Source organism: Pollicipes pollicipes, unplaced genomic scaffold (assembly GCF_011947565.3).
Source record: "Pollicipes pollicipes isolate AB1234 unplaced genomic scaffold, Ppol_2.1 Scaffold_7262;HRSCAF=8765_pilon_pilon_pilon, whole genome shotgun sequence".
Classification (NCBI taxonomy): Eukaryota; Metazoa; Arthropoda; class Thecostraca; order Pollicipedomorpha; family Pollicipedidae; genus Pollicipes; species Pollicipes pollicipes.
Window position 1 is genome coordinate 4,323,626 of NW_023597055.1, and position 20,647 is coordinate 4,344,272.

Genomic DNA, 20,647 nt, shown 5'->3' on the forward strand with positions numbered 1-20,647 from the left:
CAACTCAGCTGAAACTGACTGCCACTACTGCAACCGGCCATGACCCTGCATGTCCCCCCCCCACACCGCCGCAGGTCAACGTCAAGAAGAACGAGCACAGCCTGATGGAGGAGCGCGACACACGCGGCCGGCTCGAGATGGCCATGCGCGCCACCCAGGGCAAGATGGCCGAGCTGGACGACCGCCTGGGCCGCACAGAGGCGGCGCTGAAGGAGAGTCGCAACGCCATCCAGTCGCTGGTGACGCACACCAAGAACGTGGAGCGCGCAGTCATGACGAGCAGCGGCGAGACCATGGAGCGGCGAGACCAGACCATGGCCAGGTGAGACAGCGGCGAGACCAGACCATGGCCAGGTGAGACAGCGGCGAGACCATGGAGCGGTGAGACCAGACCATGGCCAGGTGAGACAGCGGCGAGACCAGACCATGGCCAGGTGAGACAGCGGCGAGACCAGACCATGGCCAGGTGAGACAGCGGCGAGACCAGACCATGGCCAGGTGAGACAGCGGCGAGACCATGGAGCGGCGAGACCAGACCATGGCCAGGTGAGACAGCGGCGAGACCAGACCATGGCCAGGTGAGACAGCGGCGAGACCATGGAGCGACGAGACCAGACCATGGCCAGGTGAGACAGCGGCGAGACCAGACCATGGCCAGGTGAGACAGCGGCGAGACCATGGAGCGGTGAGACCAGACCATGGCCAGGTGAGACAGCGGCGAGACCAGACCATGGCCAGGTGAGACAGCGGCGAGACCATGGAGCGGTGAGACCAGACCATGGCCAGGTGAGGGAGGCGAGGGAGGGGCAGACCGTGAGCAGGTGAGGGTGTGGTGAGCGAGGGGAACGGACCATGGCCAGGTGAGGGTGTGATGAGGGAGGGACAGGCCGTGGGGAGGTGAAAACATGATGATGGGGGGACGGACCATGGCCAGGTGAGGGAGGCGAGGGAGGGGCAGACCGTGGGCAGGTGAGGGTGTGGTGAGGGAGGGACAGCCCATGGCCAGGTGAGAAAGTGGTGAGCGAGGGGAACAGACGATGGCCAGGTGAGTTCGTGGCTAGGGAGGGACAGACCGTGCGCAGGTGAAAACGTGGTGATGGAGGGACAGACCATGGTCAGGTGGGTATGGTGAGGGAGAGACAGACCATGACCAGGTGGGACCGGGCCACCAGAGCGGTGTAACCGTGGACAAAAAAGTAGCTTCCGAAAATGAGCGGGCCGAACTGTAGAAAATGACTCAGTCCCCCCCCCCCAGAATGTGCCAGCAAACAGGTTCTCCCGGATTTTGTCCACTTTTTTCGAACACAGCGGCTGAAGTCACCCTACTGAATAGGAAACTATGCCACTCAAGGTTAGGATAAATCATGGCCAAGTGATGAGTGGGCCGTCGCCGAGAGAGATTCGGACCTTGGCTGAGTGAGACCATGACGGGTGATGGACAAACTTTTTTAGGGGGGAGGTATACACCATGACTATTTGGTGCTAGGTGGCCTGGGTAGTGGACCATGAAGACGGTACTTGTATTATCAAAGCAATTACCAAGCGAGCGCCAAGCCGCGGGCAGATGCGCACACTTGACCTGACCTGACCTGAAGCCCCTGTGCGCCACCCTTAGGCTACAGGAGCTGCGCCATGAGGTCTCCGGCCTCAACCAGACCAAGGACTCGATGGATCGACTGACCCACTCGCTGCGGGAGGACGTGCGAGACCTACACATGAAGGTGCGGTATCACCAGCTCCGGCTGGCGCAGCCCGCGCGTCCTGCAACAGAAGCACCACATGAGTGACCGTCGAGTCCTGCCTGTTTCTTACCGCACACTGAACATGGCTATGCTGGGCATTACTCCGCCGCTGGTTGTTTTGTAGTGACACCGTGATGACGAATGGTGGACAATTCAGCTATATAATTTCTGTACCTAGCCTCATGGGGTAAAATATTGTTCTGCGGTCGCTCTTGACATGCTAAGGGATGTCGACCATTCAACTCAGATCCTTACTTTAGTCCCCGTGCAATGTCGACACTACGAAGCTCAGTGGCGTCTGTCGGCGGCTGCCGCGCAGCTCAGCTGTGTGTTATCTGATGCCGGCTGTGCGGGTTGTGGTCTCGGCCTGATGACCGTCCGCCGCCGCCGCCGCCGCAGGTGGAGACCCTCCAGGGTGACGTGCAGGCGGTGGACCACACGATGAAGCTGCAGGGACGCCTCATGGAGGAGGGCTCCAGGAAGAACGTGAGTCGCGGCGCGCCGCGTAGGCGGGGACTGAGGCCGCTCCGGCTGGGCATGACACGGCTCCGGCTGGGCGTAACACGACTCCCGCCGGACATGGCACGAGCCCTGCTGGGCATGACACAGCTCCGGCTGGGCATGACACGGCTCCTGCTGGGCATGGCACGGCTCCGGCGGAGCATGACACGGGTCCTAGTGGGCACGACACATCTCTTGCTGGGCATGACACGGGTCCTGCTAGGCACGACACGGCTCCTGCTGGGGATGACACGGGTCCTGCTAGGCATGACACGGGTCCGCTGGGCATGACACGGCTTCGCTGGGCATGACACGGGTCCGCTGGGCATGACACAGCTCCGGCTGGGCGTAACACGGCTCCCGCCGGACATGACACGGGCCCTGCTGGGCATTACACGTGTCCTGCTGGGCATGGCACGGCTCCCGCTGGGCATGACACGGCGCCCGCTGGGCATGACACGGCTCCGGCGGCGCATGACACGGGTCCTAGTGGGCACGACACATCTCTTGCTGGGCATGACACGGGTCCTGCTAGGCATGGCACGGGTCCTGCTGGGCATAACACGACTTCTGCTGGGCATGACACGGCTCCGGCTGGGCGTGACACGGCTCCCGCCGGACATGAAACGGGCCCTGCTGGGCATTACACGGCTCCTGCTGGACATGACACAATTCCTGCAGGGCATGACACGTCTCCCGCTGGACATGACACGGCTTCGGCGGAGCATGACGCGGGTCCGGATGGGCATGACACGGGTCCTGCTGGGCATGACACGGTTTCTGCTGGGCATAACACGGCCCCCGCCGGACATGACGCGAGCCCTGCTGGACATGACACGGCTGCTGCCGGGTATGACACGGATCCTGCTGGACATGTCACGGTTCCGGCTGGGCGCAACACGGCTCCCGCCGGACATGACAGGGGGCCTGCTGGACATGGCACGACTCCTGCTGGGTATGACACAATTCCTTCCAGGCTTGACACGGCTCCCGCTGGACATGACACGGCCTCGGCGGAGCATGACGCGGGTCCGGATGGGCATGGCACATCTCTTGCTGGGCATGGCACAGGTCCCGCTGGGCATAATGCCGTCCAGCTGGGCATAACACGGACCCTGCCGGGTATAACACTCTCCAGAGATTCTTTGGCTGAGCATAACGTTTCGCCGCTTTTACATAATGTAATTCCGAAAGGGCATGTCACTACCGCGGGCGCTGCTGCCACGACCCCAACTGCTCATCAATCGAGGATGGTGTACGGCGGTAAATGAGCCTCTACTCGGCGCACACAACTGACCAGGCTACCATAGTCAGCTAATAACTCCACGCCGCGTCACCAACCCACCACCGCCAGCGCCTGACCGTGCCTCCTTCCCCTGGATGCCGCCAGATGCGGGGCTCCGGCAGCGGCGGCATGAACAACTCGGTCGCCATGGCCCTGGAGGGAAAGTAAGCGCGGCGATAGTCTGACGTGGCGTGTGCACTTGCGCATCGCCCATTCGCTGTCCGCTTTCAGTTTCACAAGGATGAGGCGGCATGTGTTTCTGTGCCGTAATGCAAAATGCAGGCCATTAGGTAAGATGAGGACTGATGAGACGTGGCAAATGAAGCAAACGCAGCGTTGAAGGCTCATACGTATTTTAATTAGCCTGTTTTGGTAAGTGTTTTTTTATGTGAAATGTTAAAGTTTTCGAAACGTGAGGAGGGGGCGATCTTAAAGCTCCGCAAAAACGCTGTAGTTTCATAGCCGTGGATGCCGTGATCATTATTCGTGCTAAGATCAACAAAATCGATGAACTGCAATAGACACAATGCCTTTCCATAAAGTACTCGCCAGATGCACCAATTCAGCTATTCAAATGCATTCACTTGTTCATAAAAATGCCCAGCTGCAATTTATTTTTCATGATGGTCTGAGCGTTTCAACAGGCGAAATACCGCACATATCGCTTGTGAAAATCGGTAATGTTTATTGATCGCCGCTTCAAAGAGCATCGGTCAAGCGAATACGGTGATAGATACGGGCGAAATGTAAGCGCGGCATTACACCGAAGGGCGATAAGAGCCCCGTGTCACCGCCGCTTCACGCTGTGACGTCTGTATCCCGCGTTCCCTTGGTTCCGGCTCCGTTTGTCGACACGCTTTTCTATTATTCACACCGGCTCGCTATTGACCTGGCACTGAATGTAGCGTATGCGCCACATTTGCGATTGTTTCTTCCTCGGCATCGGGCCTCACACCGGTGTTGGCATTCTCGGATTATTTGCGACAAGAGGAGAACCCACTGCGCCAGCGAAGCTTTTTAAATGCATGTTTTGATGTCCGATAGGACAGCCGTTGTTTTGCTATCTCAAGCAAGACGGGAAGTCCGAATTTATCTGGCTGCGTCCACAACTCACAGACGCCATTCCTCTCAAACTGAGTCTTGATAACATTTGACAAAGCTGTGATCGGCCTGGCGCCTCGCGCTTCGACACCAAAACTCTGACTTGTGTTACCTAGCCATGCGAGCTGTTATTGAACAACTCGCCAACAATCCCGTACACCGACCCCAACCTTCAGATTTTCAGAACGATCAAGCGCTGTTTGGCGGTGCATCCTTTTCCCCACAGCGAGCGTCGAAGCGTGACCACATCGTCAGGGGCCTGACGGTGCCGTGTGTGTGTCGTCAGGGTGGTGAAGCTGCAACAGAACGTGATGGATGTCAATTCGCGCCTGGTGCACGACGCCAAGAACCGGGACATGGTGGACCAGCAGCAGAGCGAGAGGTGAGCGGAGGATGAGCCACGAGCCGGCCGCTCTCCCCGACCCCGAGAAACGCCAGCAGCCCGCACAGAGCCTGCTAACAGTGGGAAGAGCCGGCGCATTCACATGTGGCACACGCTGCCATTCTGCGTTTTGTTTGGTATCTAAGGGATGACAACAGCCATCAACGGCGTGTGATGGGGGTGGTTCTCCTGTTTTTGTTTGTTTGTTTACCGCTCTGACGCTTCAGTCACGTTCGACAGTTTGCAGCAGTTGTTTGACAGCAGTTCACGAGCAGTTACACAAATAATTACGATTTAAATAGCGCATTGGAGTACCCGCACACGTGGCGTCTTGGAATGCCCGCACACGTGGCGCGTTGGAGTATCCGCACACGTGGCGTCTTGGAATGCCCGCATACGTGCCGTGCCACGGAACTAAGACGATCACGCTGCTGCCGTCATGTCGCTCCCAGTTCACCGCCGTTCAGCGCACGGTGATGACATCTGCATTCGTCCGCCGGCATTCACTACCATTGCGCACCGGTGGGCTGCCTGACCTGACCTGAGCTGACCTGACCTGACCCGACCTGCGGCGCAGGATCAACGACCTGTGGTCCGAGCTGGGCGAGATCAAGCGACGCCGCGAGGACGACCTGCGCGAGTTGGAGCTCAAGACTAAGGAGATGGCGTCACTCTCCGACTCGGAGAAGAAGCGGCTCCAGATGGCCATCAGCAGTGTGCAGAGCGACCTGGAGCGCAAGCTCAAGGAACAGTGAGTCGACGTACTGGACGCTCGGACGAACGCAGCATTCCGGGCTTTGGGGTCTTTGAGGGTCTGCGGGGCAAGAGGCGTGTGGCTTGCGAATGAGGTGTAATAAGCAGGATGCTGCTACAGGATAGCACTTGGTGTTGTTACAGTCTGAACGGAGATTGGGCTACTTCCCCTGGATAGAGTAAGCTAATTGTGCCTTCAAGTGTGGGTACGAGCGCCATCATGATAATTTGGAAAATCCATCAGAATTATACAGTCAAATGCGTATATATTCTGTGCAAAATCCCGGCAATACTGCAGTAAAATCAGTTTCAGACCATATCCGTCGAGGTGTGGTCACCGAAGCCGAGCTGATAAAGCGCAGGATTCCACCGCATGCCACTATCAGTCACAAAATGCCTTCCTCTCCTCACGCAAGCACTCGTAACGCACACATTTTAAAGCCCATTTGGAACGTTTGGAACGTAAAAGGTCACGTCGTTCCGGTGGGAACTCACAGACACGCGCAATCGCAAGTGCAGGTCCAGCCAGCAATTTCGGTCCGATCCCATCCGGGCTATTCCGACGGCTGCCCAGCTTTCCGACTGTGGAACGATTGTGATGAGCTCCGAAAGTAGGAACTTTAAAGTGGGAAACTTTAGTTGGAACTCCCAACCTGTTCCGGCCCGTTTTCTAATAATTCCAAAGCGGGGTGTCTGGAGCGTTCCCCAAACTGGCTATGGCGATTGCGCACTACATTGACTTCCCAAGCAAATAGGACATCTGACCATCGGGAAAGCTCGGGAAAATTCGAAGCTTCCCAAGCGATGGCCGACGGCAGGCTGAACGGGAAGATTGGAAACCCCAAGCATTTCCCAAGCCCGTTGGGGAAACCTGAGGCTTTCTTTGTTTTCTTCTACCTTCCTCGACATTTTCATGACAAAATTGCGAAACAATGGTATGCAGGCCCCATCCATCCGCCTGAGGCCAAGCCACCTTTCCTCTATCTTGAAGCCATCGTAATAGCACTGGGTCGGTCCAGCAGTTATTTGCTCCTTTCCATTAGCAAACAGCTGGTGTACGTACATGGTGAGCGTCCACCCGACGTCTTCAGCGCCGCGAACTGAGCACAGAAAACACTTTAAGTCCCTAGTGAGTTCCTTTCACACACAAATTACAACGCGAAGGTTAGCGTGCAGGTTGTTAGTATGATGGTGTCTGTGACATCGGAGACGGGGTCAACACGCGGGTGCGGACCAGCGCCGGCCGCCGTGGTTTGGGGTCAGGCAGCGTGTCAGAGTCAATATGGCATTCCTCTAGCGCACACACTTTTCATTTCCACTCGCCACAGTGGCTCGGCTTCGCTTTGTAAAATAGAGGCGCTTTTCCCGTCAAGCCCGCTTCGGTGCCCATAAAAAACACCTCCTCTTAAATGAGTGGGCCCTCAATGGAAGGCCCCATATAGTGAATTAAAAACCAATACATATCATAACCTCATATAATTATCTTTTCAAGTTTTTAGTCGGCTTTCATTCATTATCCCCAGGCGGGGAAAACCTGTCTAAACACACACCATACGCTGGTGATCGTATCAGCTCCCTGACCGCACCGCCGGGGATGCGGTGCAGGCCGTGACCTCGTATGGACCTCGCCTGAACATCAACCAAACACTGGTGATGGTATTAGCTTCATGACCACACCGCTGGGGGTGCGGTTCAGACCGTGACCTCGTATGAACCCCGTCTGAACATCAACAAAGCACTGGTGATGGTATCAGCTCCCTGACCGCACCGCTGGGGGGAGGGGGGGGGGGGACGGGCGTGCGGTGCAGACCGTGACCTCGTCGGCCCAGTGGCATGCCGCCCTGCGCCGCCGCCATAAGCCGGCCGGACCATCGTTGATGACCCAGTGCCGGCCGGCCGTGTGTTGTGGTAACGGCTGGCAAACTGCCGCACGGCCGGCGGGCAGGGAAAGCCAGAAGTCGCCCATGTGACGTCCAGCGGGCACAAAAAGGAATTGAGCTCGATACTAAAAGCCGTTTGGGCAGGGTAACAGCACGACGGCAACAACCAACTAACCGCCAGGCAGGAAAAGGCATACAGCTCGTTGTAAAACTGAGCGTGCAGGGAAAGGGCAAAGGGTACGTCGGTGAAGCTGAGAAGGTCATGGTCCGGTCAAGAGTAGTCCAGTTCAGGGGGTCATGGTCCGGTCAATAGTGGCCCAGTTCAGGGGGTCAGGGTCCGGTCAATAGTGGCCCAGTTCAGGGAGTCATGGTCCGGTCAAGAGTAGCCCAGTTCAGGGGGTCAGGGTCCGGACAAGAGTAGTCCAGTTCAGGGGGTCAGGGTCCGGTCAAGGGTAGCCCAGTTCAGGGGGTCAGGGTCCGGACAAGAGTAGCCCAGTTCAGGGGGTCATGGTCCGGTCAAGAGTAGCCCAGTTCAGGGGGTCAGGGTCCGGACAAAAGTAGCCCAGTTCAGAGGGTCATGGTCCGGACAAGAGTAGCCCAGTTCAGGGAGTCATGGTCCGGTCAGGACTAGCCCAGTTCAGGGGGTCAGGGTCCGGTCAAGAGTAGCCCAGTTCAGGGGGTCATGGTCCGGTCAAGAGTAGCCCAGTTCAGGGGGTCAGAGTCCGGTCAAGGGTAGCCCAGTTCAGGGGCTCAGGGTCCGGACAAGAGTAGCCCAGTTCAGGGGGTCATGGTCCGGTCAAGAGTAGCCCAGTTCAGGGGGTCAGGGTCCGGTCAAGGGTAGCCCAGTTCAGGGGGTCATGGTCCGGACAAGAGTAGCCCAGTTCAGGGAGTCATGGTCCGGTCAGGAGTAGCCCAGTTCAGGGGGCCAGGGTCCGGTCAAGAGTAGCCCAGTTCAGGGGGTCAGAGTCCGGTCAAGAGTAGCCCAGTTCAGGGGGCCAGGGTCCGGTCAAGAGTAGCCCAGTTCAGGGGACCAGGGCCCGGTCAGGACTATGCAGTTCTGTTCCTTGCCGGCCAACCGTCCATACATGGAGCTCGGCACTAAACGTGAGTCGAATGGGGAAAACCATGGTGAATCGACCGTACAGCTAGTACGATACGACCCACTGAAACGTAACGCATAAGGGACGGTAGCTCGGGGCTACGCACCCCAGGGCGACGCAACGCAAACGGTGGTCAGTATATCAGAAGTATTACGGGTATTTGCGGATGAATTAAACATTTCCCAGCCATGCACTTGCCCACACAGCTGTCTGGATGGTCCTGTCACACGTGCCGCGTGATCAGCTTGGTTGCGCGTGACTGGAAGCTGTCTGTCCGTGCCGAAATGACACGTGTCCTTGATTTTCAGGAACGACGATGGCGGGTAAAGCCTACTGCTGAATTGTTACGCGTGGCGGCTGTCTGTTTCATCGCTGTGCCTATTCCGACTGGCTTTCGCATTGCCGTTGAGCTCATTAGTGAGAACGCGCTTACGCCAAAACAGCCACCGACTGGAGTGTTTCTCGCAAATAACTCGCTGCCCACCACCTCACCAGCCCGGTGGGGCCGAAGCGATGTGCCTACCGCCACAGAAAACAGTGACGGCCGCCCCAGCTCCGATTGAGACGCCACCAGTTCCCTCTCCCCACCGGTGAATTTTCCTGACTGTGCCGGCCGCGTCCGGCAAGCGATAGCTCAGCCCGCATGGTCTCCCTCTCTACGGTGACCCCGGCTTCACTGTCCACTCCCCGCAGCGGTGGTGTATATGAGAGAGCCCCCATCACGGCCAAGCCAAGCAAGGGCCAACCTTGCTTGTCCTGAGAGCAGGCCAAGCACGGGATCCGGCCGCCGACGAATCGCACGCGGAACCCACTGAGCACCGCCAGGTGCTCCCTGACCTCTACCCCTACCCCTCCCCCCACACCACCACCTGCACTCCACCGCACCACACCGCCTCAAGGGGGAACACTCGGCGGCAGTTGTGAGCACGGGTCGAGAGCTGTCCTACCCAGGCGTCGGCCGGGGGAGGTTCACCGCCGCTGCTTCCGTGGTCGCGCTGTAGTGACGCGAGCCCAACTCGCCGGGCCACGACACGGCGCTGTAAGGCGCTGTCGTGCGGAACAGCAGACATGCCAGGGGCGGACGGGCGCGCGCCTGCGCAGAAATCGCCCGGTGGCAACGCTGCCGGCGCGTCGTGTCTCTGCGCGAAACACTGCTCCCTCGCCAGACGCGGGGTTAACTTTGGAATCCTCTAGATGGGTTGGGCGACATGTGAACTCTGCCGCAGCTAACCTGGTCCAGCTCTTTCGAAGCGCACTCACGTCTTTCTCCACTTCTACCAGCACTGATGCATGAGTCCGACATCGTTTATCGGTCGCTGTGTCGGCTGGCTCACCATTCGGGGCGTTGGCCCGGGCCAACCATCTCTGACGGTAGTCTGCTGCCGCCCTCCCTCCAGCACCAGCTCCCCCCCGGTCCGCCAGAGGTCGCGGCAGACAAGCGTGACCCTTCATCCCTCTTTCTCCACAAACTGTATGCGACTAACTCATCACGTGTATGGTGGCCCATCCCGCGTATTCTTCGCGGTCAGTTTGTTTCACTCACTCTACCGTTTCCCGTCCAGCGGGACAGCGTATCCCAGCGCTTACCACCATGACCGCGTACGCACACAGACATGTCATGTCTGCCATGTCATGCCATGTTCGCCATGCCATGCCATGTCCGCCGTGCCCGCGTAGGGCATGGCAGACATGGCATGTAGTAACAATTGGCATGTAGATGGTAGCACACGTGCCCGCTCTAACCGGCGTGCGGCCGTGTCCGCGCCGCTCGCCAGAGGGGACAAGATGCGCGGCGAGACGGGAGAGCGCGTGAAGCAGTTGGAGACCTCGCTCCAGGAGGAGGTGACGGCGCGCACCACGCGCGAGAAGGCGCTGCGCGACGAGGTGGAGAAGAAGCTGGAGGAGATCAAGGTGTACGGCGACGAGGGGCTCAACGGCATCCGCAAGATGACGGAGGTCAGGACGGCAGGGCGAGGCTGCCGGTCGGTGTGCCAGTCGATCCGGCAGTCAAATGATGCAGACGATTGGCATGTTTTGTTGTGTTTTCATGTACGTTAAAGGGCTCAACAACCAAAATTCTCACGACCAGTGATCGCCATCCATGTATTCATGTCAGGTTTCATGTTATCAGTCTTAAGTACGGCCGCACGCTCCGATTATATCGGATGGATCTGTCTATAAATTTGTTTAACTTACCGATTGATCGGGTAAACCTCGCTTCGTCCTTTCCCATGCAGTTTGATTTGACCCCACCTGACACCATCACATCCTACAAGAGATGATCTGTGGCGTGTGTCAGCCTGTCTATCTCCACCTGATTCCACAACAAACTGTTGCCATGGTACAAGTAAGACGCGAATGATGATGCTATCCAACCCGTCGTATCCTGACCTGTCCTGACCTGACCTGTCATGGCCTGGCCTGACCTGGCCTGACCTGACCTGACGGCATCACAGGCGGAGCACGACCAGACCCGGCAGCGGTTCAAGGAGCTGAACGACGGCCTCAACCTGCTGGAGAGCAGCTTCAACGAGGACAAGCTGGAGACGGAGAAGAAGCTGGCCAAGGAGGAGCAGGAGCGGGAGAACCTGGAGAAGGTCAGCTGAAGTTAGCGCGGCGCTGCTCTGCACGGATGATTGTTAGGCTGAGATGGACAGATTAGGGGAAGAGACTAGTTTCACAGATACCTCTACACCTGGGCTGCTTACAGTCCGTTCATCCCACAGCTCCGACCTCAGTGTGCCGTGCGTTTGCGTCTGTCGAGTTCGTCCAGCGCCATGAACTGATCAGATGGGGGATCAGATCAGATAAGTGAGCTGATGTCTGCGCTGCACTGAGCTGAGCTGCGGGAAGCGTGAGGCGACGCCTGCCTCGGTCGTATTCAAACGATGTACCTATCGGACGAATAAGCCCAATGAAAACCCATCTCCAATTCATTTCCACCCGGCGTCATCGCCTGACCAGACAGGCTGCTGCGAGCGCGTTGGCACGCGCTGCGCGTGCTCCGCCTATGCTGTTCTTCTGGGCTGCTGACGTCGCCGTCACGGGCCGGCAGGTGATGGATGCCAAGGTGGACGACATCAGCGACCGCCTCCGCATCGGCATGGCTTCCCTGCAGTCGGCGCTGGGCGAGGCCAACAGCAAGGGAGGCCAGCCGGGCCCGCCGCCGGGGCTACCCATAGAGGAGGTAAGGTGGACACGGTGGCAGAGGTCAGCAGCAAGGGAGGCCAGCCGGGCCCGCCCCCAGGCCTGCCCATAGAGGAGGTAAGTTGGACACGGTGGGCGAGGTCAGCAGCAAGGGAGGCCAGCCGGGCCCGCCGCCAGGCCTGCCCATAGAGGAGGTAAGGTGGACAGTGAGGCGGAGGTCAACAGCAGGGGAGGCCAGCCAGGCCCGCCGCCGGGGCTGCCCATAAAGGAGGCAAGGTGGACGCGGTGGGCGAGGTCAACAGCAGGGGAGGCCAGCCGGGCCCGCCGCCGGGGCTGCCCATAGAGGAGGTAAGGTGGACACGGTGGCAGAGGTCAGCAGCAGGGGAGGCCAGCCGGGCCCGCCCCCAGGCCTGCCCATAGAGGAGGTAAGGTGGACACGGTGACAGAGGTCAACAGCAGGGGAGATTAGCCAGAGGCGTCAGGACTGACAACCCACCGGCGTCTGGACTGCCCCAGGGGTAGGTAATGTGGCGGAGATAATCGGGCATAGAGGCCAACAGCAACGGACGCACGTCTCTTTCGGAAAGGCTTACAGTTGCCCATTGTATACATGCGAAATAGATGGCATAACGTCAGGAAAATTATGCAACTTGTGTTTAGGCACGGTATTGCACAATGTTTGAACAGCAGTGCTGAAATACTTCACGGCGGTGGAGGCGTCAAGACTATATAAACCGCGGCCTCCAGCAATAATTAAGATCATCCGAGGATAGCAAGTGTCGCTGGACTCGCTCCCCGCGTGCCGGTGCCCCCACGGCTGCCTGATCGCCCTGCCGCTGCGGTCCGCCCGCTGACAGTGTCTCGTCCCCAGATCGAGCGTCTCCAGAACATGAACAACGAGGGCGTGCGGGAGCAGATGGCCAAGTCGATTGCGGACGTAGACACCAAGATCGCGGAGCTCCGCACGCGCGTCGAACAGCAAGACGAGGTCATCGAGAACAAGCTGAAGCAGGTCAGAGGTCACGGTGCTATCAGGCTAGAGGTCACAGCACAGAATCAGGTTGTGGATCGCCGTCCAATCAGGTTATCAGGTCACTGTCGATCGGAGAAAGCAGCACAAAGACTGCCACGCCAGACCCTTGTGCAACAGGCGAGAGGTCGTATCGATTGTGGTGGCTGCAGACCGAGTTAGCCGCCAGCTCCACGTAAACACAAATGGGTGTTTATGGATAAAGCAGTACTTCTAGCCTTATTTCGCGTAGAGTAACCGGGAGAACGGAAAGATAGATACACTGATATTCAGGCTGCATGCTCTTATCAAAACGAATATCAGCGTAAATGGATGTCAGAAATGATAAACAACTGATGAAATGATAAACGAAAAATGATAAGATAATAATGGACAACTGATTAAACCCAAACAGGGCAATCTGCAAGCGATTCGAGAGCGCCCAACAACAGAACCCCTCGACACAACACAAGCTAGTCATGTGGCATGACAAAATGATTATTGGTTACATATGGGATGAATTGAGCGGACCTGAGTATGCGTGCGGTCACAAACACGGTATCATAGCGACCTCCTGCCATCAGAAACATAACACTATAACTCTGTCACCATCTGAGGTGGTAACGGTCTGCCTTCGCAGGCGGAGCGGTCGGACGACAACGAGAGCAACATGATGGGCGACAAGCTGACGCAGAAGATGGACTCGGTGATGTTCGCCCAGGAGAGGATGAAGCGCCAGGTGGACCAGCTGGAGGATACTGTCAAGGTCAGGGCGAGGGGCCGGCTGCGGCTGGACGCGTCTGGCTGGTGCCGCAGCTCGGCCAGAGTCTCTGGACAGTGCCAGCGTTGTAATGGTCCCAGGTGTTCGACCGCAGCCTCATGTTGTAGGTGGAAATCGCGAATGGGCGCTCTCCGGTAGGTTAAACAAGGCGTCTCGCATCGCATGTCTATCAAGAGTTGGCAGCGATGTCTCAAGTTGCAAGAAGACCATTTCAGTTCAGGTTTTGCGTGGAAGATGATTGCTGAGTTAAATCCTTCCGGAAAGTGCGTTCGTTGAGGCTTGCATTTTATGCCAATTTGCTTGTGGTGCTGGTCGTTTTAGGCCATATTTTATCTGTTCGTCGTCCATTAAGTTGGCTTTATGTTATCGTAGTGCTTGCTCGTCAGCGGTATCTGGAATTCGCCCGTGTCTGTTCAGCTGGCGCCTTCTCCTCAAGAGAATCTGGCCTCCACACGTGTCCGTTACTCCGGGGTGCCCACTTTTGCCAGAGGTGGTCATTTCGCACACGAGAGCTTTTCGTGGAGGGAGCGGTCCAAGACGTTTTCTTCAGGAGTGACAGTTTCCCAGTATATCCCTCACAGATGGCAGTTCGCCAAAAGCATCCGCTCCCCTCAGTGATGTTTTCTCACGAGAGAAGCTATCTCAGCGCAGGCTGTTTGACAGAAGGCTCCGTACCTCAGGCGCGTCCACTTTTTAGGAGTGATCGTTCCCGCTAGTATCCGTTCCTCAGAATCGCCGTTCCTGAGGCGTCACAGTTCCTCAGGCGTCACCGTTCCTCAGGTTTCCCCGTTCTTCAGGCGTCGCAGTTCCTCGGCCGTCACCGTTTCTCAAGCGTCGCAGTTCCTCAGGTTTCACCGTTTTTCAGGCGTCATCGTTCTTCAGGTTTCACCGTTCCGGAGGCGTCACCGTTTCTCAGGCGTCACCGTTCCTCAGGCTTCATCGTTCCTGAGGCGTCACCTTTTCTCAGGCGTCACCGCTCCTCAGGTTTCACCGTTCCTCAGGCGTCACAGTTCCTCAGGCGTCACCGTTCCTCAGGAGCGCTCATTGTCCACTCGTATCCACTCCTCAGGAGTGTCCGCGCGAGATCGCCGAGGTGAAGGAGCAGCTACAGGAGACGGAGTCGCGGCTGAACAAGAAGCTGGAGCAGGAGACGCGCGAGAGGACCGAGGACGTGGAGGACTTGCGGCGCGACCTCGGCCGCCTGATGGGCTCAGAGGACAGCGGCGGGGGTACCAGTCTGGTGAGTCCGATGGTTTAGTTCCCCCCGCGCCCTTCCAACGTCAATATCGACCGCAGTTGGTCGCCGCAACTCTTCATTGCATATAACTCCGTAATCTGGCAATCAGGAATCTTCTTTTGGCTTTACATTTCGGTCACCACCATTCGCAGTGATACAGAATTTTTGTGAGTCTTACTCTGTCGCAAAGCCTCGCTTTAACGCAGGAAAGCCCATCCACAACGCCGCCCAGATTAGTCTGCATGACGTCTGTCAGCATCAATACGTCTGTATGGGCTCGTTCGTCCAGCTTCAGTGAAACCTGCCGGTGTCCACAGGCTCGCGTGCAGCAAGACGTGGACGACACGCAAACGTCCGTCACCAAGCTCGCCGAGGCCGTGCAGATCATCAAAACCACGCTCGGCGAAAAGGTTAAGGATGAGAAGAGAACGGTAAGTGAAACGCTGACCATCGTCGGCTGCCAGAATGAGGCGATCATTCGTTCTCCACGTTTCTCGTCGGAGGGAATTGTGGTTATCTTAAGCCAAGGCCAATGATTTTTCTTTCGATTCTGTAGTCTACCTTTTCATAGCGAGAACGCTTCATTGTATGTCTAATGTCCTCCCTTAGGAAGAAAAGACACGCTCGTTGGTTGCTTACTGCTAAGGTTCTCCTCCCTCGCTCTGCCTTTCAGCTGCCGTAATGAAACACACGACCAACGCCCGTCAATCCGCTCCTTTGTTGGCTTAGGTGGATAGTTCGATAAAAGCAGGCCACCGTGCTCATACATGCATAACTGACCCAGCACGCCTTTGAGTAATCTGGCGGGAGGATTCTGACCATTAGACCACCCGTTCCGCCCCCAGCGCGAGCAAGAGACGGAGGTGTTGAAGCGGGATGTGGAGAGACTGGACGCCAAGACGAGGGATCTCAAAGAGCGCATCAAACACCCCAGAGGTAGAGCCACGCTGCATGAACTTGTGTGTACACCTACCAGGACGTGCTGCCGCTCTTCTCCGGTTAAGGATGCTTGATGTGCTGGCGCTGCTTAAGATGGTGTGTCGAACCTCTTCCTGCCGCTTTTTCTGTCGCAAAACCAGAGGGTTCTTTCTCGCTGTGGCTAAATGTTCCCTGCTGTGCAAATGAGTTGGCACAGCCGGTACGGCCAGCCAACGTGTGCCTTCGCCTGGCTAGGATCATAAAGCTCCCGTTGGAAGATGGTACAGCGGTCGGAGAGCAGCGGGTACCGGGGGAGTACCGGGAGTACCAGGAGCACCGGGAGTACCGGGAGTATGGGGGAGTATCAGGGACACCGAAGTAGTGCCGGGAGTTACGGGGGAGTACCAGAAGTACCAGGAGTACCGGGGGTGCCGGGGGACGGCAGTAACTCACGCCTTCGGCTACAGCTCGGGGATCAGGAGCTTCCACGAAATTCGAGTATCTGCTGCTTTTGTGGTAAACCCAACTTACTGGGGGACCCAAATCCAAATATAATCTGGTGAATCCAGTCCGTGGTGGGCCCAAACCTCTGGGTTTGGGGGCCCCAATGCGGACATTGCGGCTTACAAAGCAATATTTAGGGCAGAAGGTTGACATGTTCACCCTTTATTTCCTGTTAACCACATGGAGATGGGAGTAAATGGGCTGTCAGAAACAAAGTTGCTCTCCGGCCGCTTACCTCTTCACCCCTTTACCACTTCGCTTTGTACCTTTCCTTGTGCTGTGCAGTGCTCACCGGTATTGCCGGTGTGATTTTGCAACTTTACTCGGCGGTGCACGTCTGCTGTGCTGAGCTTTGCTTCGCAACACGGCGTTCCGCCGGGCCACACCCGCTGTTGACCTCCGCCGCCCCGCTCGGCCACTCACCGCGCTTAGCTGGCCCATGCCTGCGCGTCCCCACTCGCTCAGCTAAGCTCGCGCTCTTGAACGCCAGCGTACAAGAAGAAGAAGCAAGGGGACGCGGCGCCGGCGCCTGAGGACGGACCGAACGCCGACGGCGAGGAGGGCGGGGAGGACGGAGGACAGGGGGACGGCAGAGGAGCAGGAGAGGAGGAGGGAGAGGGTGAGGACGGCGAAGAGGGAGGAGGCGCCAAAGCGCTTGAGGAGGATGCAGCTGCAGAGTCGGAGAAGGAAGACGCCGGAGCGCCCGAACAGCCAGCAGCTGCAGAGTCGGAGAAGGAAGAAGCCGGCGCGCCTGACGAGCCATCACCTGCGGAGCCGGAGAAGGAAGGCGACGTCGAGCCGGAGGGAGCGGATGCTGGAGGCCAGGAGGGAGGCGAAGGCGAAACCCCGGCGGCTGACGGAGGCGGAGACGAGCCCTAGACGGTCCCTCCAGGAGCGCGAGGCCTCCGCACCTGACGAGACGGTACCGTGCCGCCCCGAGCCGCGCGCGGCCGCGGCCCGGCCCAGACGCCGCAGCACACTCACTGCCGCTGCCGCCACCCCCACCGGAGCCGCGCTTGGGGCCGCACGGTGTGTCACTTCGGCACCGCCCCTCACCGCCCGCTAACCGGGTCCGGCCGAGGAGCGGACACCTGACCAGACACGCGACGGGACAAAGCTGGGTCACAGGGAGGCACTCTGGTGTACGGTGATGCATTTGACTACTGAGCGTTGGTGTACTTTTAAATGATATCGGGATAATTTTCAGAATTTGCTGCTGTTGTTTTTCTTCTGGCACGATGTGTGAAGTAAGCCTTATGGGGCCCCCGTGTCTTCGTATGGGCCATAAACCCCTCTTTTGCGTCGTGCTCTGCCTCAACGAGCATGTGTCACGATCACCCCGTGGCTCATAGCTGCAGTGAATCGCTTAGAATCAAACCTGAGGTCGTCCGCCGCAGTCAAAATATGACACGGTGACAGGTGCGCCATGCTCCGCAGATTACATCGACGACTACTAAGCTGAACTTGAGGCGAGGAGTGTGTGAAGGCCGGTCGGACCCGCTCCGGACGGAGCAGACGGCTGGCCTCAGTACGGGTCAGAAGGGCAACACGTGCTGCCTCAGATCAGCTGACGGTCCGGAACTCCGGACAGGCTGATTTGATCGATCGTGTGATCAGCTGACCGCCCTGAGTCACAACCAGACCCAGCGAGTCGGCCTGGCCGGCTGTCCGGTCAGTTGGCCACCTTGAGTCACGACCAGATCCAGCGACTCGGCCTGGCCGGCTGTTCAGTCGGCTGATCGACTCGAGTCACAGTCAGCCTCAGCGATCTGAGCCAGCTCACCGTCTGCCCGGCTGACTGTTCAGCACCGCGGCTGGACCGGGTGACTCTTCAGCCCCGTGTCTGAGCCAGCCAGCTGTTCTGATACGTCTCCGATCAGCTGATCCCACGGAGCCGGCAGCGATGAGTCCGCCACGCCGCGACTCCACCTTTCGACTCACCAAGCCTCGCGCCCACAACGCCGCTGCCGCCGACGGCACCGCCCAGCCGCTGAGTTAGCACCTCCACACAGCCGAGCCTGTCCGGGTGTCACAGCGTCACTAGCTGACGTCGCCCTTACCGCCGTGCTCAGCATCTCTCGCACCACGCCTCCTCCCTCTCACCCCTACCCCGCCCCGCCCTGTCCGAGTTCTGGAGTGCCCCGAAACGCACTCCACGACAATCCCGGCTTCTAGATCGCCTGGATCCCCGGGATGCACGTGCGCTGCTTCCCTGCCCGCTGGTCGGGACGCGCACCATCTCTCCGAGTGTGTGTGTGTGTGTGTGTGTGTGTGTGTGTGTGTGTGTGTGTGTGTGTGTGTGTGTGTGTGTGTGTGTGTGTGTGTGTGTGTGTGTGTGTGCGTGCGTGCATGCGTGCGTGCGTGCGTGCGTGCGTGCGTGCGTGCGTGCGTGCGTGGGTGAGTGGGAGCTCCCTGCCCCGTAGCGCCTGTCCGCCTGCCACGCGCCGGTCGCGCGCCTCGAAACAGCCTGTGATAGCGGCAGGGGGTGAGGGCCGCCTCCCCGCCTCCCCGGGAGTTCGCCGGTTCCAGGCTCGCGCCTCTCGCTCCAGCCCAGGCTCCGCGGGAGGCGAGGCTCCGCGAGCTCCCCGGGAGGCTCGCCTGCGGCTGCCTTGTGCCGGGCTCCTGCCTGGTAGGGCCACTGGCACGGGCCAGGCCGGCCTGGCCCACGGTCGATTCGGCTCGTGGCTCTCAGAGTTGTTGGCACGGGTGTTGTGCAATACGCTATCATCGTTGAGCAACCATGGTACACCTGTTCCGGGAGCCACGATGCTCCAACCAGAGAAAACCCAGGTGCATTATTTTTTTGAGGCGAGCCATAAACTTTAAGGAGCAGGTTGGCCACTGTCCATTTGGCACGTACTGTTGAAATATTGCACACCATTTCTGTTCGATACGCCATTCCGAATGTACCTGTTATTCATGTATTTTTGCTACAGGAGCTGTTGAGGAGTGCTTAAAGATAGCCAAAAGAAAAAAAGCCCGCGGTACCAGTGTCAATGCGTGTGATGAATTTGTCCGCTGTAATATTGGCGCATTCGTGTCCATTCCGTTCTGCGATCGGAAAGTAGTGAAGGGATGCATTCTTTTCTCAATATTGTCTTCAGCTACGGCGCAAGGCTGTTGGATTTGCGGTGTTTGGTGAGTTTCTGATTTTGTTCCTGCTTGTGGTCCAGGCAAACTGAAATCCCCACCACCGGTCTAGTGATGTTTTGACACGGTTGCTTATCGATCATTCGTTGTCGATTAGATGACACGATGTTTTGTCGCATTATGCGGTTATTTATTGCCGTTTGCCGTGTTGTGAGGACAAAGATGAACAAAAGGAAGGAGGTGCAACAAAGAAACAGCAGTGACCACAAACCAAGCCGCACAATGAGTGTGCGTCCGACGTCGGAGGAAACGGCTGGTGGTGCAGCGCGTGCCAAACGAAAAAAGTAGCTTCGACTACGCACGCTGGACAATAATTGGCCGCTTGTGCCGGTGAGTGTCGTTGAGGCAATCACGGCAGACACGACACGGCAATCACGGCAATCACGGCTGAAGGCTGAAGCATTCTCATAAGCAATAAAGCTTATTCGTCCATAATATTGGTGCGTATGAATCGCACGACATACATCACCAACTAAAAGACAAGTTTGTTATGAGAACGATGCATACCTGGACAACCAAACGTCTGAACGCCGTTTAAGTATTGTTTTGCTCGAACCAGCGGGACGATGATCATGACCATGATCATGATCGTGGTCATGATCATGATCATCATGATCATATCGCATGGCATATTTTGGCAAATACTAAGGGTAAATGAAATCAGACCACTGAGAGTAAATGGAATCCGACGATTCCGAAATGCATAGAAAAGGGTCTTATCGTTGCTCTTCATAGTCTTACGAAACTTATGCTCGGAGAAGTTCACTTACTGCATGCGCGCGCTAATGCAGGGACGGTATTCCTTGCATCTTGGCCAGCAAGGGGCTAACATTGTATGAATATTGCCAGCCCAGTTAATTTCGGTCAGCTCTATCGACTAATTCAATTCACTCAATATTATGCTGATGGTCCAGGCGTTTGCAAATACGCACACTTCAAAGCTGGATAACTACGGTTAGTCTAGTTGAACGCGCCCATGATTAATAACTTTTCGTCTGGGTAACAGTTAGTCGGGTTTTATGACCTTATGGTTTCTATGGTTCTGTCTGGTTTTAGATTTCATTGACCTATATTGGGAATTGATTGCTAGGAGGCTGCCTTGACCGCTTCCCGGCAAATTGCTGGCGTCCACACAGTGCGGATATGTAAGATGCCTG

The 20,647-nt window shown here is 57.5% G+C and overlaps 1 protein-coding gene across 1 annotated transcript in view; it reads left to right on the forward strand.

Moving 5' to 3' along the window:
• LOC119114121 (putative leucine-rich repeat-containing protein DDB_G0290503) overlaps positions 1 to 17,883 on the forward strand; it is a 35,381-nt gene extending 17,498 nt beyond the window's left edge. Inside the window, exons 4-19 of the mRNA XM_037238335.1 lie at positions 75 to 322; positions 1,616 to 1,721; positions 2,142 to 2,228; positions 3,634 to 3,692; positions 4,916 to 5,011; positions 5,589 to 5,762; positions 9,053 to 9,067; positions 10,520 to 10,700; positions 11,201 to 11,341; positions 11,800 to 11,931; positions 12,763 to 12,903; positions 13,541 to 13,666; positions 14,751 to 14,921; positions 15,236 to 15,349; positions 15,764 to 15,854; positions 17,778 to 17,883. Of these exons, the coding sequence (XP_037094230.1) occupies positions 75 to 322; positions 1,616 to 1,721; positions 2,142 to 2,228; positions 3,634 to 3,692; positions 4,916 to 5,011; positions 5,589 to 5,762; positions 9,053 to 9,067; positions 10,520 to 10,700; positions 11,201 to 11,341; positions 11,800 to 11,931; positions 12,763 to 12,903; positions 13,541 to 13,666; positions 14,751 to 14,921; positions 15,236 to 15,349; positions 15,764 to 15,854; positions 17,778 to 17,797 (1,902 nt within the window). The 3' untranslated portion in view covers positions 17,798 to 17,883. The remainder of the gene's footprint in view (positions 1 to 74; positions 323 to 1,615; positions 1,722 to 2,141; positions 2,229 to 3,633; positions 3,693 to 4,915; positions 5,012 to 5,588; positions 5,763 to 9,052; positions 9,068 to 10,519; positions 10,701 to 11,200; positions 11,342 to 11,799; positions 11,932 to 12,762; positions 12,904 to 13,540; positions 13,667 to 14,750; positions 14,922 to 15,235; positions 15,350 to 15,763; positions 15,855 to 17,777) is intronic.
• The last annotated feature ends 2,764 nt before the right edge of the window (positions 17,884 to 20,647 follow it).